General features: G+C 43.4%; 1 protein-coding gene across 1 annotated transcript in view; it reads right to left on the bottom strand.

Annotated features, from left to right (window-relative positions):
* LOC114027908 overlaps window positions 1-18,979 on the bottom strand; it is a 102,805-nt gene that overhangs the window by 15,425 nt on the left and 68,401 nt on the right. The window contains exons 5-6 of the mRNA XM_027842080.1: window positions 13,341-13,553; window positions 5,117-5,258 (exon numbers count right to left, since the gene is read on the bottom strand). Of these exons, the coding sequence (XP_027697881.1) occupies window positions 5,117-5,258; window positions 13,341-13,553 (355 nt within the window). The remainder of the gene's footprint in view (window positions 1-5,116; window positions 5,259-13,340; window positions 13,554-18,979) is intronic.

Genomic DNA, 18,979 nt, shown 5'->3' with positions numbered 1-18,979 from the left:
TTATATGGTAGGTTTAAGCCCTTTGGTTGCGTCACCCTAGGATTCCGAAGTTAGAGTTCATCCAGGCCACCCTTTCATTTTACATGTGAGAACATAGGCCCAGATAAGGAAAGCAACTTATTTTAGATCAATTTAAGATAATAAATGACAGAGGCTGGAATTTGAACCCAGGTTTCTTCCCATAGTACCATACTGCCTTCTAGTCAGAGTCTAGGCTGGGAGGGAATGTATATTACCTGGCACCCTATGAAAAATCAGACTCTGAATCTTAGGCCTTGCTAGCCTGATTTGGCCTCCCAGGGCACCATTTCTTCCATTCGGAGGCTGTCCAAATGACAAGAATGTTAGATCCTTGGGGCCAGAGAACCTGGGTTTTAATGTTACCACTATTATCTCTAACTCAATTTCCTCACCTCAGGTAAGTTGTTTAACCTGCCTAGGCCTCACTTGCCTCATCTGTCAAATGGGAAAGGGAATAACACCTACCTTATGGGATTGTTGTAAACCTTAGGTTGCTATATACATAGGAGCTAGCCAGGAATAGGATCACAAGGTCATAGCTTTAAAACTAGAAGGGACCTTGGAGGTCTCCAAGTCCTACCACCTCATTTTACACATGAGGAAACTGAGGCACAGAGAGGTTAAGTCAAGAAACATTTATTGAACACTTACTGTATGGCAGGCATGGGGTTTAGTCCTGGGGATGCAAAGAAAGGCTCAGAAAGGGGAACTCCCAGTCTAATGAGGAAAACAACATGCAAACAAGTACCATACAGACCAGAGATGATCAATAAAGCACCTGGAAAGGCTTCTTGCAGAAGGTAGGATTTCAGCTGAGACATGAAGGAAGCCGGGGAGGCCAGGGGACAGAGGTGAGGAGGGAGAAAATTCTAGGCATGAGGGACAGCCAGGGAAAATGCCTGGAATTGGAAGAGGGGGGTATCTTGTGTGTGGAATGACAAGGAGGCCCGGGTCATGGAGAATGTAGAGAGGAATATGGTGTGAGGAGACTGAAAAGGTAGGGGAGGACCAGGTTAGGAAGGACTTTAAAAGTCAAATGTAAGATTTTCTATTTGATTGTAGGCGTAATAGGGAGCCAGGAGTGTTGACTGACAAGAGGTGGGGGGGAGGGGCCTGCACTGACATGTTCAGACCCAAAGAGAATCAGAACCATCACCAGCCTCCAGATTCAGGGCTCTTTCCAGTACAGGATGCTGTTTCTCCTAGGTCTAACAGTCTGTTCTGAGCCAGCCTATCTCCTTGGGTTTAGAAATCTGTCACATTCAATTACTAGTTCCTCTCCTGTTTTTTTTTTCCCCCTGCGGCCACAATTCAGCTTTGGGCCATTGGAGTGTGTTTTCTAGGGTTCATTCACAAAGGAAATAGAATATACAAAATGAGAAATGATATACCAGGGGAAGGTCATTAGAACTGCAGATAAAAGCAATCTACTCAGTTCCAGACTGAGTGGCACCTAAGCTTTCTAATCTAATCCTTAAATTAAATTCCTCAGGCTTAGCATGGCCTATGTTCTTTGCAAGGCCAGAAACCCCAAGCCAATATGCCAGGCTCCTTCACCGCTCCAGATGCGAATGGTGCCTCTCTCCCTCAGCTCCCTCCAACACTGCAGCACTGATCTGAGCATTCACCCATCTGTGCTCAATGGACCAAGCTTATTGGCTCATCTTTCCAATCAGACAGTTCAGAAACTACCAGATGGCAATGAGGGGCTGGGGGTGTTTACACTTCATGTTTCCATGGCATCATGTTTCTGATTGATTCTTCTTTCAATCAAGAGGGAAGAAAATGACATATAACCAATATAGGCCATAGTCCCATTGTCTCAGAAAAATCAGAATCATTCAACCCAATACTTGGCTCAACCTTGGAGTCTGAAAAACACAGCTCTGTGTATTGAAGTTGTGTGGTAGAGTAGAAAAAGGAAGAATTCAGAGTTCCAAGACCTGGGTTTAAATCCCAGCCTTGCCACTAGCTGGGTAAGCATGGGCAAATCACTAATCCTGTCTGAGTTTCAGTGTCCTGGTCTATAAAATTGCTGTTGTGAGGAAGGTCCTTTGCAAACCTTAAAGAACTATGGAAATATCAGCTCATTTAATGTTATTACACGGCCCCACTGCCATACTGCCCTCATAGTTAATGAAAACCTGGTCAAGGAGGGCCAATTTATTGTTGTTTGTCCTTCCTTCTAGAAGAGGACCATGACATCAGGAAGGTGATGCCATGACTTGCCAGTGAATTGGATTTAAGTGAGGGAGGGATGTGCAAAGTCACCAGCCTCACTTTCTCCTCTGGAGCCATCTGGGTCCAGTGGCAAGATATAGATCAGGATGACTGGAGATGGCCTGGGATGCAGTGGGGCACCTTGGCAGTTTGACTGAAGCAACACCCATTCAGTGATTAAGGTTAAGTAAGAAATGAGGCAAAGAATGGCCTCTTTTACCTAGTCAACAAAAATAAATCAGTCTGGGAGGGGAAGACCCTCAGGGTTTCTGGTGGAAAACAGAAACAATTGCTATTCACATTCACTCTGAGCCATAAGGGCCCCCAAAATGACCAGGTTTGGGACCTATTATTGGACAATCAAAGAGAGTCAGAGTGATTTGGGTTTAGGGCAGGTCCTTAAAGAAATCTAGCCCCTAAACTAAAGATATCAGAGATTAAAATTTACATTCCTTTAGGCAAAGCACCCACAGATGAAGGCAGTATGCCCTATGTGGACAGAGGGAGAAGAAGGAAAGGAAAGGAGAGGAGAGAAGAGAGGAGAGGAGAGGAAAGGAAGAGAGAGGAAAGGAAGAGGGAGGAAGAAAGAGGAAGAGAAGGAAGGAAAGAGCTGCATTGCCCAACTGGAACTGGACAGTTGGGTCTCAAACTGGGCAGTTTGTACTACTCACAGGTTGTTAGCAACATGGAAATGAACAAGAGAAGTCCCTGCTTTGTTTTCCCACTCCCCTGTCCCAGGAAAAGCACCAGCCCTTTCCCCCTTCTGACAGCAGAAAGTGAAGAGGAATTAAGAAGCCTTTGGATGAGGGTGAAAGAAGAGAGTGTAAAAGCTGGCTTGAAGCTTAACATCAAAAAAACTAAGACCTTGACAACTGGTCCCATCACCTCCTGGCAAATAGAGGGAGAAGAAATGGAAGCAGTGTCAGATTTTACATGCTTGGGCTCAAAGATCACTGCAGACAGGGATTGCAGCCATGAAATTAAAAGATGCTTGCTCCTTAGATGGAAAGCTATGGCAAATCTGGACAGCATACTAAAAAGCAGAGACATCGCCTTGCTAACAAAATCAAAGCTATGGTTTTTCTAGTAGCCATGTATAGCTGTGAGAGTTGGATTATAGGGAATTTGAGCACCACAGAATCAAATGGTGGTCCTGGAGAAGACTTTTGAGAGTCTCTTGGACAGCAAGAAGAACAAATCAGTCAATACTTAAAGAAATTAATTCAGGCTCTTTACTGGAAGGTCAAATACTGAAAGTGAAGCTTAAATCTCTTGGCTACATAATGAGAAGATGGGACTCATTGGAAAAGCCCCTGATGTTGGGAAAGATTGAAGGCAAAAGGAAAAAGGGACAGAAGAGGATGAGATGGATAGCTAGTGTCATGGAAACAATGAACTTGAACTTGAACACACTTCAAGAGATAGTGGAGGACAGAAGGGCCTGGCATGCTGTGGTCCATGGGGTCATGAAGAGTCGGATATGACTGAATGACTGAATAACAACAACTTCCCTCCCAGGTCCCCAAGTCAGTGCTGATCTGAGCCTATATTCCTTCCCTCCACCAGGACCTTGAGAGAAGATGCTTCTTCTTACCTTGTTTTTCATTTAAAACAGGAAGCATTTATAAGCCTTGTTTAGTGAGAGCCTTATAGACAAGAAAACTTCTGGGTTCTCAGGTTGAAAAAATCATAACATAGGGATGATATTATCATATCAGTTGCAGTCAGTCTCTAAGAGCTGGCCCTATCCCAGAGGCTCCCCTTCCTCATTCATTCATTCATTTATTTGATAAGCATTTATTAAGCACCTATTCCATCAAAAGTAAAGTTCAAGCAAAACTTACAGAAATGCAGGATTCTTGGCTATTTATGGGCCAAGGACCTATGGTGCATTTCAACTACTCAGTGCTGATGGAGCCACATTGATTAGTGATAAGGACATGATCTTAGAGAGATGGGCTGAACACTCCCATAGTGTTTTCAGCAGACCGTCCTCAATCAATGCTGAAGCCATTGACCATTTACTTCTGGTTTAAGTCAATCTCCCCCTAGCTGAATTTCCAACTGAAGAGGAGATTTTGGATGCCATCAGGCTCCTCTCCTATGGCAAAGCACCTGGTGCTGGTTCTGTTCCAGCTGAGATTTACAAGGTGGGGGTACAAGGCAGCTCATACAAAAGCTGACTGAAATCTTCTGGGTTATCCCCCAGGAATTCAAAGATGCTGCCATCGCCCATCTCTATAAAGGAGATTGTTCTGTGACAATCACAGAGGGGTCTCTCTCTTAGGCACAAAAGCACTGTACTCTCTGGGATACCAGGCAAATGAAGCAGTCTTTGCCCTCATGCAGCTTCTGACCCATTGGAGGGGGCAGAGGTTGCAATACACTCCATAGAAGGGGCAACTGATTGAAATCATTAAGAACCCAGCAATCATCAACAAAAATAAACATTACAAAAATCCAAAGTAATAGGCATAATATCCACAAGGTAATTACAAGGCATTTTCCTTTAGAAATCTCTGTACCTTTATCCTATTGGTTCTTCCTGCCATATAGAATTCAGTTAACCCTTAGGATGTAGCCATTATCAGTCACATTATAATCCTCACTGGGAAAGCCCCAGTAGGAGATAATTTCACTATATTCATGTAATAAGGACTTTGATGGAAAGACTGTTAGCTCTTCAGAGGACCTGGGTTTGAATCCTACTATTGCTACTTGCTACCTGTGTGACTTTGAGCAAGTCAAGTCTCCTTTCTGAGGCTCACTTTCCTTATCTGTAAAGCAAGGGCATTTGACTAGCTTAAAATCCTCCAATGAAATTATCTTTAAATTCTGTGATTCTTTGATCCCAAGATCTTTGAGAATTCCTTACCCCGGGGGTGAGTCTGGGTACAGCACGTTGACTTGGGACAATGTCTCCATGTAGGCACCAAAGTCGAAGGCAGGAGGGAACTCCTCGATGCAGGTGGATCTCAGCTCTCCAACAGAGCCACCATAGGAGAAGCCATCTGGAGCTGGAAAAGAAAAGTTAAGCTCTCATTCCCTGCATCCAGGAAAGGGAATGGCAATGGGTTTGAGAGAGTAGTAGCCACAGACCTTGGCTGGACATGTCTGGTGAAGGTAGTGGTAGAAAGAACACGTGTCTTGGTGTCTGGACAGGTGGGTTCAATGCCTGGCACTTATCACCTTGTGACCTCAAACAAGTTGCTTCATCAATATAAATGTCTTTCAACAATCAAAATGGGAATAATGCTACATGCACCATCCAACTCACAGGACTGTTGTGAGGAAAGCCTTTAAGCCCTACAGAAATGTGAATGGTGGTGATGATGATGATGATGATGATGATGATGATGATTAAGCAAAAGTCTGAGCTGAACAGGGTTAGGGTAGTCACACTGTTGAGGAGAAAAATTATATAACCAACTCAATTTTCTTCCTGTAGATTATTCAGTGTGAGCATTATCACTGGAGTATGTGGAGAAAGACTTATTTTTTCTGTACATGGTTGCCTCTCTCAAAGGCTATAATGGAAACTCATCTGAATATCTATCTGCCCAGGGAAAAAGAATTGGGGTTGTCAACTATCATCCTAGAACTGAATTGAATTGCTTTTTTGGATCATATTCCATTCTAGTATTATCTGGCTTCTCTATCAGCATGGAAAATAGAGAATTTGGCCGTTCTCTTAAATTTTATTCCTCCCCTGCCTTCGTTTGCAATCTTCTTCCTTCATAATCCAGCGACACCCAGGAAGGCACACACTTAGGTCCCCCTGAAGGTTTTGAGGAGATCTTGAAGCACCATGACTTCAGGGAGCCCACACTGCTGTAGGTGATACCTTGGCTTCCATTTCTTTATTTGTAAAATGGCGGCAAGGGAAGGATTGTTAGGTTAGATGAAGTCTAAGGTATCTTCTAGCCTCTGAAATTAAGATTGCTTCCATCTCTGATATATACTCTAAGGTTCCTTCTACCTCTAACATTCGATTTTTTAAAAATACTTTATATTTTAGGTCTCTTCTAGCATTGATATTACATCTCATATCCCTTCTGGCTCTATGGTTCCTAATTTCTCTGATGTTCTCTGTTCTGATGGTATTCCAGCTCTAACAGTCTGTGTTCTGAGATCTCTCAGCTTTAAAATTCCATGAATACTGTATGACTGTGCAGCACATAAGCTGAATTCCATTCAGTGACATCACGGTCTGGTGGCACCTGCATGAGCAGCTTCATTATTCTTTCTCTAAACCAGTAGCCTCTGAATGCCACTGTGTTCTCTTATCTCAGTTTATTTCACTTGTATCAGTCAGGTTAATCTCTCCATGCTTCTCTGGTAGAAGACCATGACAAACATCATGTTTGTTGTTTCTTTAGCATAAGTACTAGGCTGTTACATTCAGGGACCACAATTTGGTTAGCCATCCCCCAGATGATGGGCATCCATTTTGTCTCTAGTTCTTTGCCATCTTTAAAAGTTTTGCTATAAAAATGTTGGTGCATATAGAGTCTTTCCTTTTGTCAATGACGTCCTTGGTGTATATACCTAGAAGTGCAATCTCTGGAGCAAAGGGTATGGGCAATTTATCCACATTATTTGCATAATTCCAAACTGCTTTATAGAATGGTTGAAATAATTCACAGTTTTACCAACAGGGCATTAGTGTGGCCCACAGTTTTTGGCTCAGTGCTTTGATTCCAACACTGTCTCCATCTGTAGGAAGGTTGGTCTGACACCCAATAGGGGAAGTGGCTGCAGTTGATTAAGGGAGGATTCCCATCTTGAAATAAAAGTTAAAATGAAATACTTAGCTTAGCCTAGTGAAACAGAATACACAGAGCCAGGGCCAGTGGGATCTTGAACCACAGAATCTCAAGGATGGAAGGGACTTTTAAGATGATCTAGTCCAACGTCTTCATTTTATGGACGAGAAAACTGAGGAGGCTCATGGGATAAAGATAGTGCTGGGTCTGAAGTTAGGAAGACCTGAGTTGAAATTTGACCTCAGACACTTGGCTGTGCAATGTTTGGCATGTCACTTAACCTCTGTTTGCCTTAGTTTCCTCCTCTGTAAAATGGGAATAATAATAATAGCACCTACCTCCCATGGTTGTTGGGTTGCTCCAATGAGATAATACTTGTAAAGCATTGAGCATAGTGACTAGCACACAGTAGCTATTATATAAAAGTTAGCTAGCAGTTAGTAGTAGTAGTAGTAGTAGAAGTAGTAGTAGTAGTAGTAGTAGTAGTAGAAGTAGTGGTAGTGGTGGTGGTAATGGTAGTATTAGTAGTAATACATAGTAGGGCTGACATTTGAATCCTGACTTCTAGCCCAAAGTTCTCTCTGCTGTACCACATTGCCTCCCAGGCACAGCCACCCCCTAGGTATGCCTGTATCCTGTGCGTGTGTGTGTGTGTGTGTGTGTGTGTCCCATGCCACAGATTCACAATGGCTGTCACTCTAGGTAAGGAGAGGAGGGCCCTGGAGGTGGTCCCTGAGGTCAGGCAGAGGCTTCTGGGCTCTACTGAGTTTCTAAGCTAACCCACCATCATGTTCTACTCATCCCCTGTGCAGCACCAGGGTTTTTGTTTTGGGGATGGGCTAGCTAGCCAAATAGATCAAAGACTAATTTACTGATGCACTGAGTCGGCTGCACAGAAGGTCAGGGCCTCCAAAGGTGAAGCAGAGAATCAAGAGTGGAGCAAATCTGTCTCCCTGAGCTTCTGACTCACCTGGGATCATGCCACAATGCCAAGGGCATCCTCCCTCTGCCTTCCTGGCAGCAAGAGCCTCCTTTGTGCCTTGAGGCATTGCAAACAGTGACTCATATTAATAATGGTAAGAATAACTCCCAATTACATAGGACTTCAAAGCAATTTAGGCCCATCATCTCACATTAGCTATATAACCATGGCTAGGTCACTTAGAGCCAATGGGACAGAGCAGGTGGGACAGAGAATGCAGAATGCTGGACCTGGAGTCTGGAAGAGTTGAATTCAATTCCTGCTTCACACACCGGCTAGTTATGTAACCCTGAGCAAGTTATCCTCTATCAACTTCAGTTTCCTTATCTATAAAATGGGGAAAATAATCATTCCCAGGGTTATTGTGAGGATCAAATGAGATAACATATATAAAGAGTTTTTTGAATCACAATATAAACATGAATTATAATTATTAATAACCCCTCTGAGTCTCAATTTCCCCACATGTAAAATTATTATTATAATACTTGTCCTATCTAATAATATATGAGAAAAGTCCTTGGTAAACCTTATAGTACTATAGACATGGTAATTATTATTATTATTAATCCTCACAGACACACTATGAGGTAGGTAGTACGGATATCAACTCTATTTCACATATGAGGAAACAGAGGCTCAGAAAGATTCATGGGATCACAGAATCATAGATTTAGAGTTGCACGGGACATTAGAGGCCATTGGATCTAAATAGATCAAAGCTGAGAAAGGTTAAATGATTTTCCAAGGAAATAGAACTAGAAAGTCTGAGGTAGTATTTGAATTCGGGTCTCCCTGACTCCACTGATCCACCTAGCTGCCTCCAAGTTAAGTGGCTTGCCCATGGACACATTACTAATAAATGTCACAAAGAAGACCTAAACCCAGGCTCTTTCTTACTCAAGTACTAGCCTTCTTCAGTCCTTTTGCCCTGCCTCTTCCCGGGCAGCATCCACCATCAAAGAGAGTGTGAATCCCTCCACAGCCATCATAACATTGTTGGGCTGCTGGGTTGTATGTTATCTGTAGGAACATTTCCCAATCTGTCTCTTTTACTGTTCCCTCAAGCCTCAGGGTGAGTTTTTTTTTTTTTTACAGTCTTTTTTATCTTGTACATGTCCTCATTTTTCCACTCGATCCAAACTGTCTCTGCCAGGGCAGGCAATCTGATATGGCACATGCCAACTTATCTCCCTGACACCATAATGTCCTGCGTCTTCTCTGGATGTCTAAACCCTTGTACTCACACAGCTTAGTGAGTGTGAATGATTACAGATCACAGCATGTTTTAAAGCTGAGGGAGACCTGAAGACCATTGAATCCAACCTTCCTATTTGACAGATGATGAAATTGAGGCTTAGAGATGGGGTCATGGTCAAGGTCATTCAATGACTTGGTGGCAGAACTGGGACTCAAGCCCAGGTGTCCTGCCAGGATTCCAAATGGAAATGAATTGAATTCATTTAAATAAATATCTATAAAGTGCCTTACTGTGCACAAGGGACCTGGGGTTGGTCTTGGGGATGCAAAGATGAAAAACAACACTCCTTTCCCTCAAAGAGTTTTCAATTTACCAAGAAGGGATAGAGGCCATGTATACATAGAAATAAGATACAACATAGCATCTGATAGGGACAAAGTAGAGATTCAGGCAAAGTGAGCTGGGAAAATCTGAGGAGGGAGAGTACTTCCATCTGAAGTAATAAAAAAAGGCTTCATTGAAAACGTAGCCACTCTTTGAAGGAGGAGATGGAAACAGAGAGGCAAGTTGAACTGAGGACATTCTAGGCATGAGGGATGGCTTCTATGAATGTACAGAGGTGGATGACGGAATGTCAAGTTGCAAGAACAGTCAGTTCCAGTAATCCAGTAGTCCAGTTGAGTTGGAATGGAGGGTATATGAAGGGGGAATAATGTGAACAAGGGTGGAAATGCTCTTTGGAGCCAGGTTGTGGAAGGCCTTCAATTTTAGGATAAGGAGCAATATTTATGCACCACATATGTTCTATTGGTGATACAATTGTCTTTCTAATGTACCAGTATGATTAGGCCACTCCTCTATTCCAAACTTAGGGTAGCTTTCCACTGCTGTTGTTGTTCAGCCTTCATTCTCAAAGAGGACCAATGACATCAGGAGGGTGATGTCTCGACTTGACAAGTCAATTGGATTTAAGTGAGACAGAGCTATGCAAAGTCATCAGCCTCACTCTCTCCTCCAGAGTCATCTGAGTGTAGAGTCATGCAAATGCCTTCTTGTAGCTGGCAAAACACAGGTCAGAAATGACTGGAGATAGCCCCAAACGCAGTGGGAGAGCTTGGCCTTTTTAAGCTAATGTCTTTCCCAGGTCTCAGTTTGTCTGAGGCCATTCAGTGATTTAAGGCTAGGTAAGAAATGAGGCAAAAGATGGTCTAGTTTGCTTACTCAAAAAAAAAAAAAAAATCAGCCTGGGAGTGGGGAAAGAGCCTCAGAGTTTTTGGCCAGAACAGAAACAATTGCTATTTACACTCATTCTGAGCCATCAAAACCCAAACAATGACCAAGTGAGGTTTGGACTGGAACCTGTTATTGGCCAATCAGTGAGAGCCAGAGTGATTTGAGGTCTAAAGGCATAGTCAAATAGCTCCATTTGAATCCCAGTGGGCTTTATCAAAGTCTGGTTTTCCAAAGCTCTATTTCAAGAAATCATAAATGAAATTACATGAGACAAAAGAATTAATTGTCCCAGTTTTTTTTGAAATGATAGAATAAATATTTAGTGAAGAGAAAAATAAAAGAAAAAAGAAAAATAAATCTAGCCCCCAAACTCCAAAATATCTTGCAAGGTTTAGGTGATTTGGTAGAACATCCACATGTATAGATATGTTTTAGGGTATGATTCCCCATGTGAACAGATGGAGAGAGAAGGAAGGAAGGAAGGAAAGAAGAAAGGAAGGAAGAAAGGAAAAAGCAAGAGAGGGAGGGAGGAAGGAAGGAAGGAAAGAAAGAAGGAAGGAAGAGAGGGAGGGAGGAAGGAAGGAAAGAAGGAAGGACCCTCTATTGTTGAGTAAAGAAGAAACTTGCAATTCTGCCTTTCCAAAGTCTCCACAGTTGCATGGTAATCTACAAGTCCAGTCTCATCTCAAGTATTCTCCATGCGTTCTATGTTCCAGCTTAACCTTCCTTCTCTGGTTTTCCTCTTGCCCCATCCCATCTCTGTGCTTTTGCTCAGGCCATTCCTCATGCCTAGAATGTTCTACTTCTTCCAGGAAGCCTTCTTGGAAGCCTCCACACCACCCTTCACCCCTGCCTCCCCACCCTCCTCCCACTCTCTCAAGTATCTTACAGCACTTAGCAGGGAACTCAACTTTGGAGGTATCTCTCTGTCTCTTGCACTATATATAGTTGTATATTTCTTCTTTGTTTCATTAGACTGTAAGCATCTAGACTGTAAGCTTGTACTACATGAACCACTATTTTCCTAGTGTTAGGCCCAGGTCCTTAGACATTGCAGGTACTTAAAAACTATCCATTGAACTGAACTGAGCCATATGTCTAAAAGACTCTCTTCATTAGATAATGAAGCAATGAAGAGAAGCTCACTATATAACAACAATTTTAAGTTTCTTTAAAGGTCATGGGAACATACTTTAGAACTGGAAGGGATGTCAGAAGTCACCTAATCTAACACCCTCATCTTACATGTAAGGCAGAAGGGAATGGGCATTTATATAGCACCTACTATGTGCCAGGCCCTGTGCTAATCACTTTAAAAAAAATACAATCTCATTTTATCCTCATGACAACTCTGGAATATATAAGAAAACAGAAGCCCAGAAAAGTTTAATGAGTTGCCCAAAGTCACATAGATAGTAAGTGACAGGTAGAATTGGAACGCAGGTCCTCTGACTCCAAACCCAAATTTCTCATGTACCATGAAGCCTTCTGTAGATACTTATAATGTGTATTACTCATTATTTTTAGTAGAAGTAAGTCATTATGCTTTCGTCAGGGGGACTACAGCATGGATCCTTTTGATAAGCCCAGCTTCCTGGTATGAAAGGGGATTTCTGAAGTTAATATTCAACATATGTTACAAAGAGCTTTAATTTCTAAAGGGACAGACTCTTACTTAAATAATGGACTTTCTTCAAAGGAGCATAAATGGAAATGCAAGGAATAAACATGCTATTTATTCTTCCCCATTTTACAGTTGGCAAAACTGAGGGAGAAAGAGGTTAAATGACTCACCTGGGGTCACACGGGTAGATTTGAACTGAGGTCTTCTTGACTCCAGACCCCAGTGTGCTATCCATTGAGTTACCTAGCTGCTGCTAAATGCTAAAGAAGTACTTAGTAAAGTAATATGGGGCATTCAGAGAGGGAGTAATAACTTTCCACTGCGGAAAATCAAGGAATTCATGGAAGAAGTGGCACCTGGGCCTTAAAGAATAGGTAGGGTTTCAATTGGCACTAGTCTTCAGCCATCACGTTTGAATGAACATATGTAGATAGTGTAGTGGACAGAGTCCTGGGCCTGAAAGGCCTTAGACACTTACTAGCTGTGTGACCCTGGGCAAGTCACTTAACCACAGTCTGCCTCAGTTTCCCCAATTGTAAAATGGGATTAATAAGAGTATCTACCTCCCAGAATTGTTGTAAGGATCAAATGAGATAATATTTGTAAAAGCACTTAACATAGTGCCTGGTACATGGTAGGTTCTTAACAAATGCTTATTTCCTTTCTCCTTGCTCTCCTCGTTGAATAGAATGTATCCCAGGGGAGCGGCAAGAATCAATGACTCAATATATTGTTTTTCCATGTTTTTGGCAGGGACACAATAAGTTACACTGGAACTTTGAGGGCCACTGTTTGGGGGTGCTCTGGACACAAATGGAAGCCTCTTCCACCAGTTGCCTCAATGACTTATGACTTGAAGAGAGGGATAGCAGAATGATTGGATTTATGGTCAGAAGATCTGAGTTTTAGTCCCAGGTCTATCATGAGATTGTGGGAATTCGGGCAAGTCACATTACCCCTTTAAAGCCTCAGTTTCCTATCTGTTTGAGGACGACATTACTCTAGACCAGAGGTGTCATGGTGGCCAGCAACAATCCCAGTGTGGACACTACTGCTCTAGATCACTGAAATGCCTTCCAATTCTAACATTCTAAATTCCACGTCCTAACATTCTATGTTCTCAAGTCCCTTCCAGCTCTAATTTTTGGATGCCATTTATTAGTCACTGGGGTAATTGGCTTCAACCTCTGGCTGCTCTCCCATTGAGCTCTTGAGGCCAAGTGAGGGCTTGTGATGCTCTGGGCATCCAGGGACTTGGACTGATCTAGAAGGGAAGGGTCACTTCTCTCTTACCATAGGTGGGGTCCCTCCTCAGGTGTGGGTGGTTCCGGAGTCGCCCATCCTTCCGCAGGCTGCCCACAATGATGGTCACACAGGACAGAAATAGCACCAGGCCGATGACCACCCCAGCCACCAGCAGAGGGGACACCAGCAGGCTGGGGTCGCCAGTGCTCTCTGTGAAGACTGGGTACTTGTTGATGGGGCCGCTCTGGTTGGAGTGAATTTCTGTTGGCAGGGATGATGAGGGGAAAAAAAAGACATATGAGCACAGCTGGTAGATAGGGGAATCAATTCTACCTTAGCAATGCCTCATGAATCCATCATTTCTTTATTCTCAGGGCCATAACCCTAATTCTAGCCCTCATCATCCCTCAACTGAACCATAATAACAGCTTATATTTCTTTAGCATTTTAAGTTTTACAAAGTGGCTTCACCAAAACAACCATGAAAAATAGCACAATTGCTATTATATCCATTTCAAAGAAGAGAAAACTGAGGATAAGAGGTCAAATGACTTGCCTATGGCTACATAGCTGGTATTGGAAGAATAAGGTAAGAGGGGGCTGCTAGATGAGTAGTAGATGGAGCACTGGCCCTGAAGGCAGGAGGACCTGAATTCAAATCTGGCCTTAAACACATACTAGCTGTGTGATCCTGGGCAAGTCACTCAATCCTGTTTGCCTCAGTTTCCTCATCTATAAAATGAGCTGGAGAAGGAAATGGCAAACCACTCTAATACCTTTGCCAAGAAAACCCCAAATGGGGTCATGAAGAGTCAGACATGACTGAAAAACAACAGCAAATGTAAAATTGCTAAGGGTAAAGTTGATTGAGTTAAATCCATCAGGTAAGCCCAACCCACTGAAAATGATAAGGTGTCTACGGGCATACAGCTTGATGAGGTGAGAACAAATGTCATTTGACCAATCACTCAAAGACTTTAGATTAAATGTGAAATTCCTTGGATGTACTAGAGTGATATTACTAGGAAGAGCATTCTGATTGGCTGAGGAAACTTAGTTATGCTCTGTGGGTCATCTCTGAAGTTGAAGACCAATTCAGAACCCAAGTGAGTGGCAAGAAAGGAGACACCATTTTTGATAACTCTCTGAGAAGCTGCTTGGGATGGGGAAGAAAGGACTTTGGCCTGGCCTTGGTTTGACTGTGGAGGAGGACCTTGTAAGTTTTAAAGGGTCAAGAGATCTTGAACTTCCTTTATTCCCATTAGTATTCTAGCATAGTCCCTGGGATAGCAACCAATGGAGGTGAAGTCTGCATTGGGAGCCAAGGACAGATTGATTGATCCTGATTGACTAATTGAAAACCAACCCCTAATCATGGCGAGAAGCATACTGGTGGGTGCTGGTGAACTCAACAGTACTGCAGAGATGACCTCCACCCCCCAGAGGCCTGAGGAGACATAATAGCCACACCCTAGGGACCTGACTAGTCAGTCAAATAGAAGATGGGATAGGAGCTCTGGAGCACAAACTTCGTGATTAATATTGCACCTGCTGTAGCTTCCCTTTTAAATTGTAAGCTCTGTGAGAATTTTGTCTTATTCCTCTCTGCGTTTCCTCCTATGGCTATCTAACAGAAATCCTGGTGCACAAGAGGCTTTAGCTAAAAAAAAAAAAAAAAAAGATTTGTTGAATTGAATGTGGGGCCTCAGTTCCCAGAGGATTTCCAAGGCTGCCTCTGCTTTCTGACTCATATTCCAGATTGCCTTCCTGAATTATTTGACCCTCTCCCGAGGGGCGCCAGTTCAGCTAAGGCCCAGTCAATCTTTTGTGGCTTAGCAGATGTCATGTTGGGGCAAGATGTAGCCATCAGGTTCTGGGACTTTTAGCATCTGCTGACATTCTGGGCCCTTTTTCCCCTTCCCCCATTTGCTGTGGAGCTAGAGAGGACTAGGGGCTGGAATGAAGTCAGTAAAAAAAGAAAGTCAAGCAATGTCAAGGTACACTTATATTAGGCTATTAAGGACCTATGGGCACCAATCACAGTGGGAAGAGAAATAAGATAAAGGATTCATGTAAGTCACAGAATGTTAGAACTGGAGCTGTTAGACCTAGAAAGGGTGTTAGAATGGAAAATGTTAGAACACAGAACATAGAACATCTGGATGTGTTACTCCTTTCCAGATCCCTTTTCTGTGTTGGTCTTCCTCCATTAGAATGTAAAGGCAGAGACTGTCTTGTTTGTCTGTGTTTGTCTTCCCATCATCACCGATACCTGATACCTAGTATTTAATCAATGTTTATCTCTCTGTCTCAGTCTCCCTCTTCCTCTCCTTTTCCCTTTCCCTCCCTTTCCTTCTCTCCCTCTCCTTTTCCCTCTCTCTTTCTTTTCTTCTCTCTCTCCTTCTCCTTTTCCCTCTCCCTCCCTTTCCTTCTCTCTCCTGTCCCTCATCATCTCTTTGCCCCCTCCCTCCCTTTCCTTCTCTCTTCTTCTCTCTCTCTTCCTTCCTTTCCCCTTCCCCTCTTCCTCTCTCAGCTATGGAACGTAAAATGGAGGAGCTGGAAGGACCTTCAAGACATAGAAGTGATCACCTAGTCCAGTCTCCTCATTTATGCAGTCCCTGACTTTAAAAAGGCTTATAATCTCCTGGGGAAATAATATATGTTTGCATATAACTAAGATTCAAGGAAATGAGATAAGTGCAAGGAAGGGATTTTGTTGTTCAGTTGTGTCTGATTCTTCATGACCCCATTTGAGGTTTCATTGGCTTGAGATACTGGAGTGGTTTGCCATTTTCCTTCTCCAGCTCATTTTACAGCTGAGGAAACTGAGGCAAACAGGGTTAGGTGACTTGCCCAGGGTCACATAGCTAGGAAGTGTCTGAGGCCAGACCTGAACTCAGGAAGATGAGTCTTCCTGACTCCAAGCCAAGTGCTCTATTCACTGTGCCACCTAGCTGCCCAAGGAAGAGCTACAATATCCTAAAGATTTCAGCGAAATCTTCCTAGTTTGGGGGATTTAGGTGGCATCTGAGCTGGACTTTCAAGGATAATGATAGTAATAGCTAGCATTCATATAGCTCTTTAAAGTTTATAACACACTTTATAAATATTATCTTATTTTATCTTTAAAACAACCCTGGAAGGTAGGTGTTATTATTATCCTCATTATACAGATGGCAAAACTGAGTCAGATAGAAAGTAAGCGACTTGCCCAAGGTCACCCAGCTAGTAAAGCTCTGAGGCAAGATTTGAATTCATGTCTTTCTGACTTAAAGTCCGGTACTCTGTTCTCTACACTACTCTGCTGCTGTAGGTTCTCAACAGGTAGAAAGGCTACGTGTGTGTGTGTGTGTGTGTGTGTGTGTGTGTATGTGTGTATGTGTGTGCGCACCACTAACGCCCATGTGCATATGTGTGTATATATGTGTGTGGAGGGGCTTGGCAGAGGGGTGGGGGAGGCTGGGTGGGAGAAGGGTAGCGAAAGTTAGCGACCCAGGCATAGTGAACAGTATGGGCAAACCCAGGATGGACAGAGATGATAGGACCATGGGAGCACAGAGCTAGAGCTGGAAGGATTATAAATGCCATCTAGTTCATGTCTCTCATTTTACAGATGAGAAAACTGAGGCACGTAGGACATAAATGATCTGTCCAAGATCACTCAGTTAGGAAGTCATTGCTACTTCCTAGAGCTTTGATGAACACGGCTGGCAGGTAAAGTGTGCAGGGGAGGGGGAAGTTGGTTGGAAAATTTTTGGAAAGGTCCATTGGAGGTGGCCCGGGGAAGCACCAGAATGGCCAGCTAAGGAGGCTGGTCTTCCTTTCACAGACAAGAGGATGTCTATAGAGGTTTTTTGAGCACAGACAATAAGAGGGAGTAGATGGGAGTAGGGACAGAGAATATCAGTTTAGGAAGCTGAATACAGTATCTCACTTTTATACAGCACTTTACTGTTGAGGGGGAAAGGGAACAAGCATTTAAGGACCTACTATGTGCTAGGCATTATGCTGAGCACTTTTACAAATGTGATCTCATCTGATCCTCACAACAACCTTGGGAGGGAGGTGCTATAATTACCCCCAATTTAAAGTTGAGAAAACTGAGGGTTAAATGACTTGCCCAGGGTCACCGCACTAGTAAGCTTCTGAAGCTGGATTTGAACTCAAATCTCCCTGATTCTAGGCACAGCCTTTATCACCTAGCTCATTGCAAAGTCCTCTCCTCTTAAGTACCCTGTGAAATAAGTAGTGCAAATATCATTATTCCCATTATATAAGGGAGTATACTGATGCTCAGGGAAGGAAAATTGCTTTCTCAGAGTCACAAAGAGAGCGCATAGGTCAGAGCTAGGATAGACTTGATGGGGAAAGATGGGTTAGGAGGTCATTATAACATTCCAGGTACGAGGTTCTTTCCCCCATCTCTTTCTGTCTCTCTCTCTCTTAGTCTCTGTCTGCCTCTCTCACTCTGTGTCTCCCCCATCTCCCCCATTTCTTCCACTTTCACCTCTCCCCCTCCCTCTCTGTCTCTCTCCCTTTCTCTGTGCCTCACTTCTCTCCCTCTCTCCCTCTCTCCCTCCCTCCCTCCCTCCCTCCCTCCCTCCCTCCCCACTCCCCTCCTTTGCTTCTCTTTGTCTCTCTGTCTCAGACTTGGGATTAAGGAGACCCACAGTACTTTTTCCCTTTGAGGGAGAGAAGCTTTGTCGATGCAAACGGGATGAAGGTCCTGAGACTTCCTTTTGCCCAAGTGGCCATGTGGGAGAGCATTTCTAGGCTTTCTGAGACAGCTTGCATGCCTTGTTTGCTAACAAGGGCCGCCAGATTGGAAAGCTGCCCTAAGTCGCTCTGATAGGCTAGGAAGAGGAGTAATTACTGAAGCCCGCCTGGTAACCTGGCTGTGATTGGAGACACAGTAGGAAGGAGAGTGGTCCATCCAGAAACAAAGTCTTCATTGTGCTCACTGTGGCTTGGCCAGCCAGACCAATCTGCCTGGGCACTTCCACCCATTCTCCTGGGCCCACTGGGGAGCCAGGGCAGGCAAAGGTGACCTCATTCCTGGACCACTTAGCATCTGAAACTCATCCAAGATCCTACCCATGGTCCTCCTGCTAAATCCTGAATCCCTGCAGGCCACAGCACATCTCACTTTCTGAATGAATCTCAGAATTAGCTGTTAGAGATGAAAAGAATTTGAGAAGGTTGAATATTAGAGCTTGACTCGAGAGACCTTAAAATATAGAATGTTAGACCACAGAATATCAAAGCTGGAAAGGACCTTAGGACATTGAAAGTTAGAGTTCTTGCAATTTGGGTTAGGGATTAGGACTGGTTAGGGCTCTTAGAGATCATCTAATGTAATCTCATCATTCTACACAGAGGAAACTCAGACCAGAGCTGTCTCTCTCATATCACACTGGGAAATTAAGATTTACAACATGTAGCATTGGTGGGTCTGTCCAATATACTCTAAAGAAGAAATCTGCTTTTGTTCCTAATGGAAATATCGTTTGCACGCACAGGGGTGCTCCCAAAGCATTTACCTCTTTTGGGTGGGTTAAAAATGGCCCTTGCAAAACCTTGCCTTTGCTATTTATTTGATTAGCAAGCTCTCTATATACAAAGCACGAAGGCAAGACACTAGGTTGCAAGCATTTGAAGATTCCTGAATCTCACCAGACCGAGGATAA

This window comes from Vombatus ursinus, unplaced genomic scaffold (genome assembly GCF_900497805.2).
Source record: "Vombatus ursinus unplaced genomic scaffold, bare-nosed wombat genome assembly UNPS02014864.1, whole genome shotgun sequence".
In the NCBI taxonomy this organism is placed as follows: domain Eukaryota; kingdom Metazoa; phylum Chordata; class Mammalia; order Diprotodontia; family Vombatidae; genus Vombatus; species Vombatus ursinus.
This window is presented reverse-complemented; position numbering and strand designations above follow the sequence as displayed.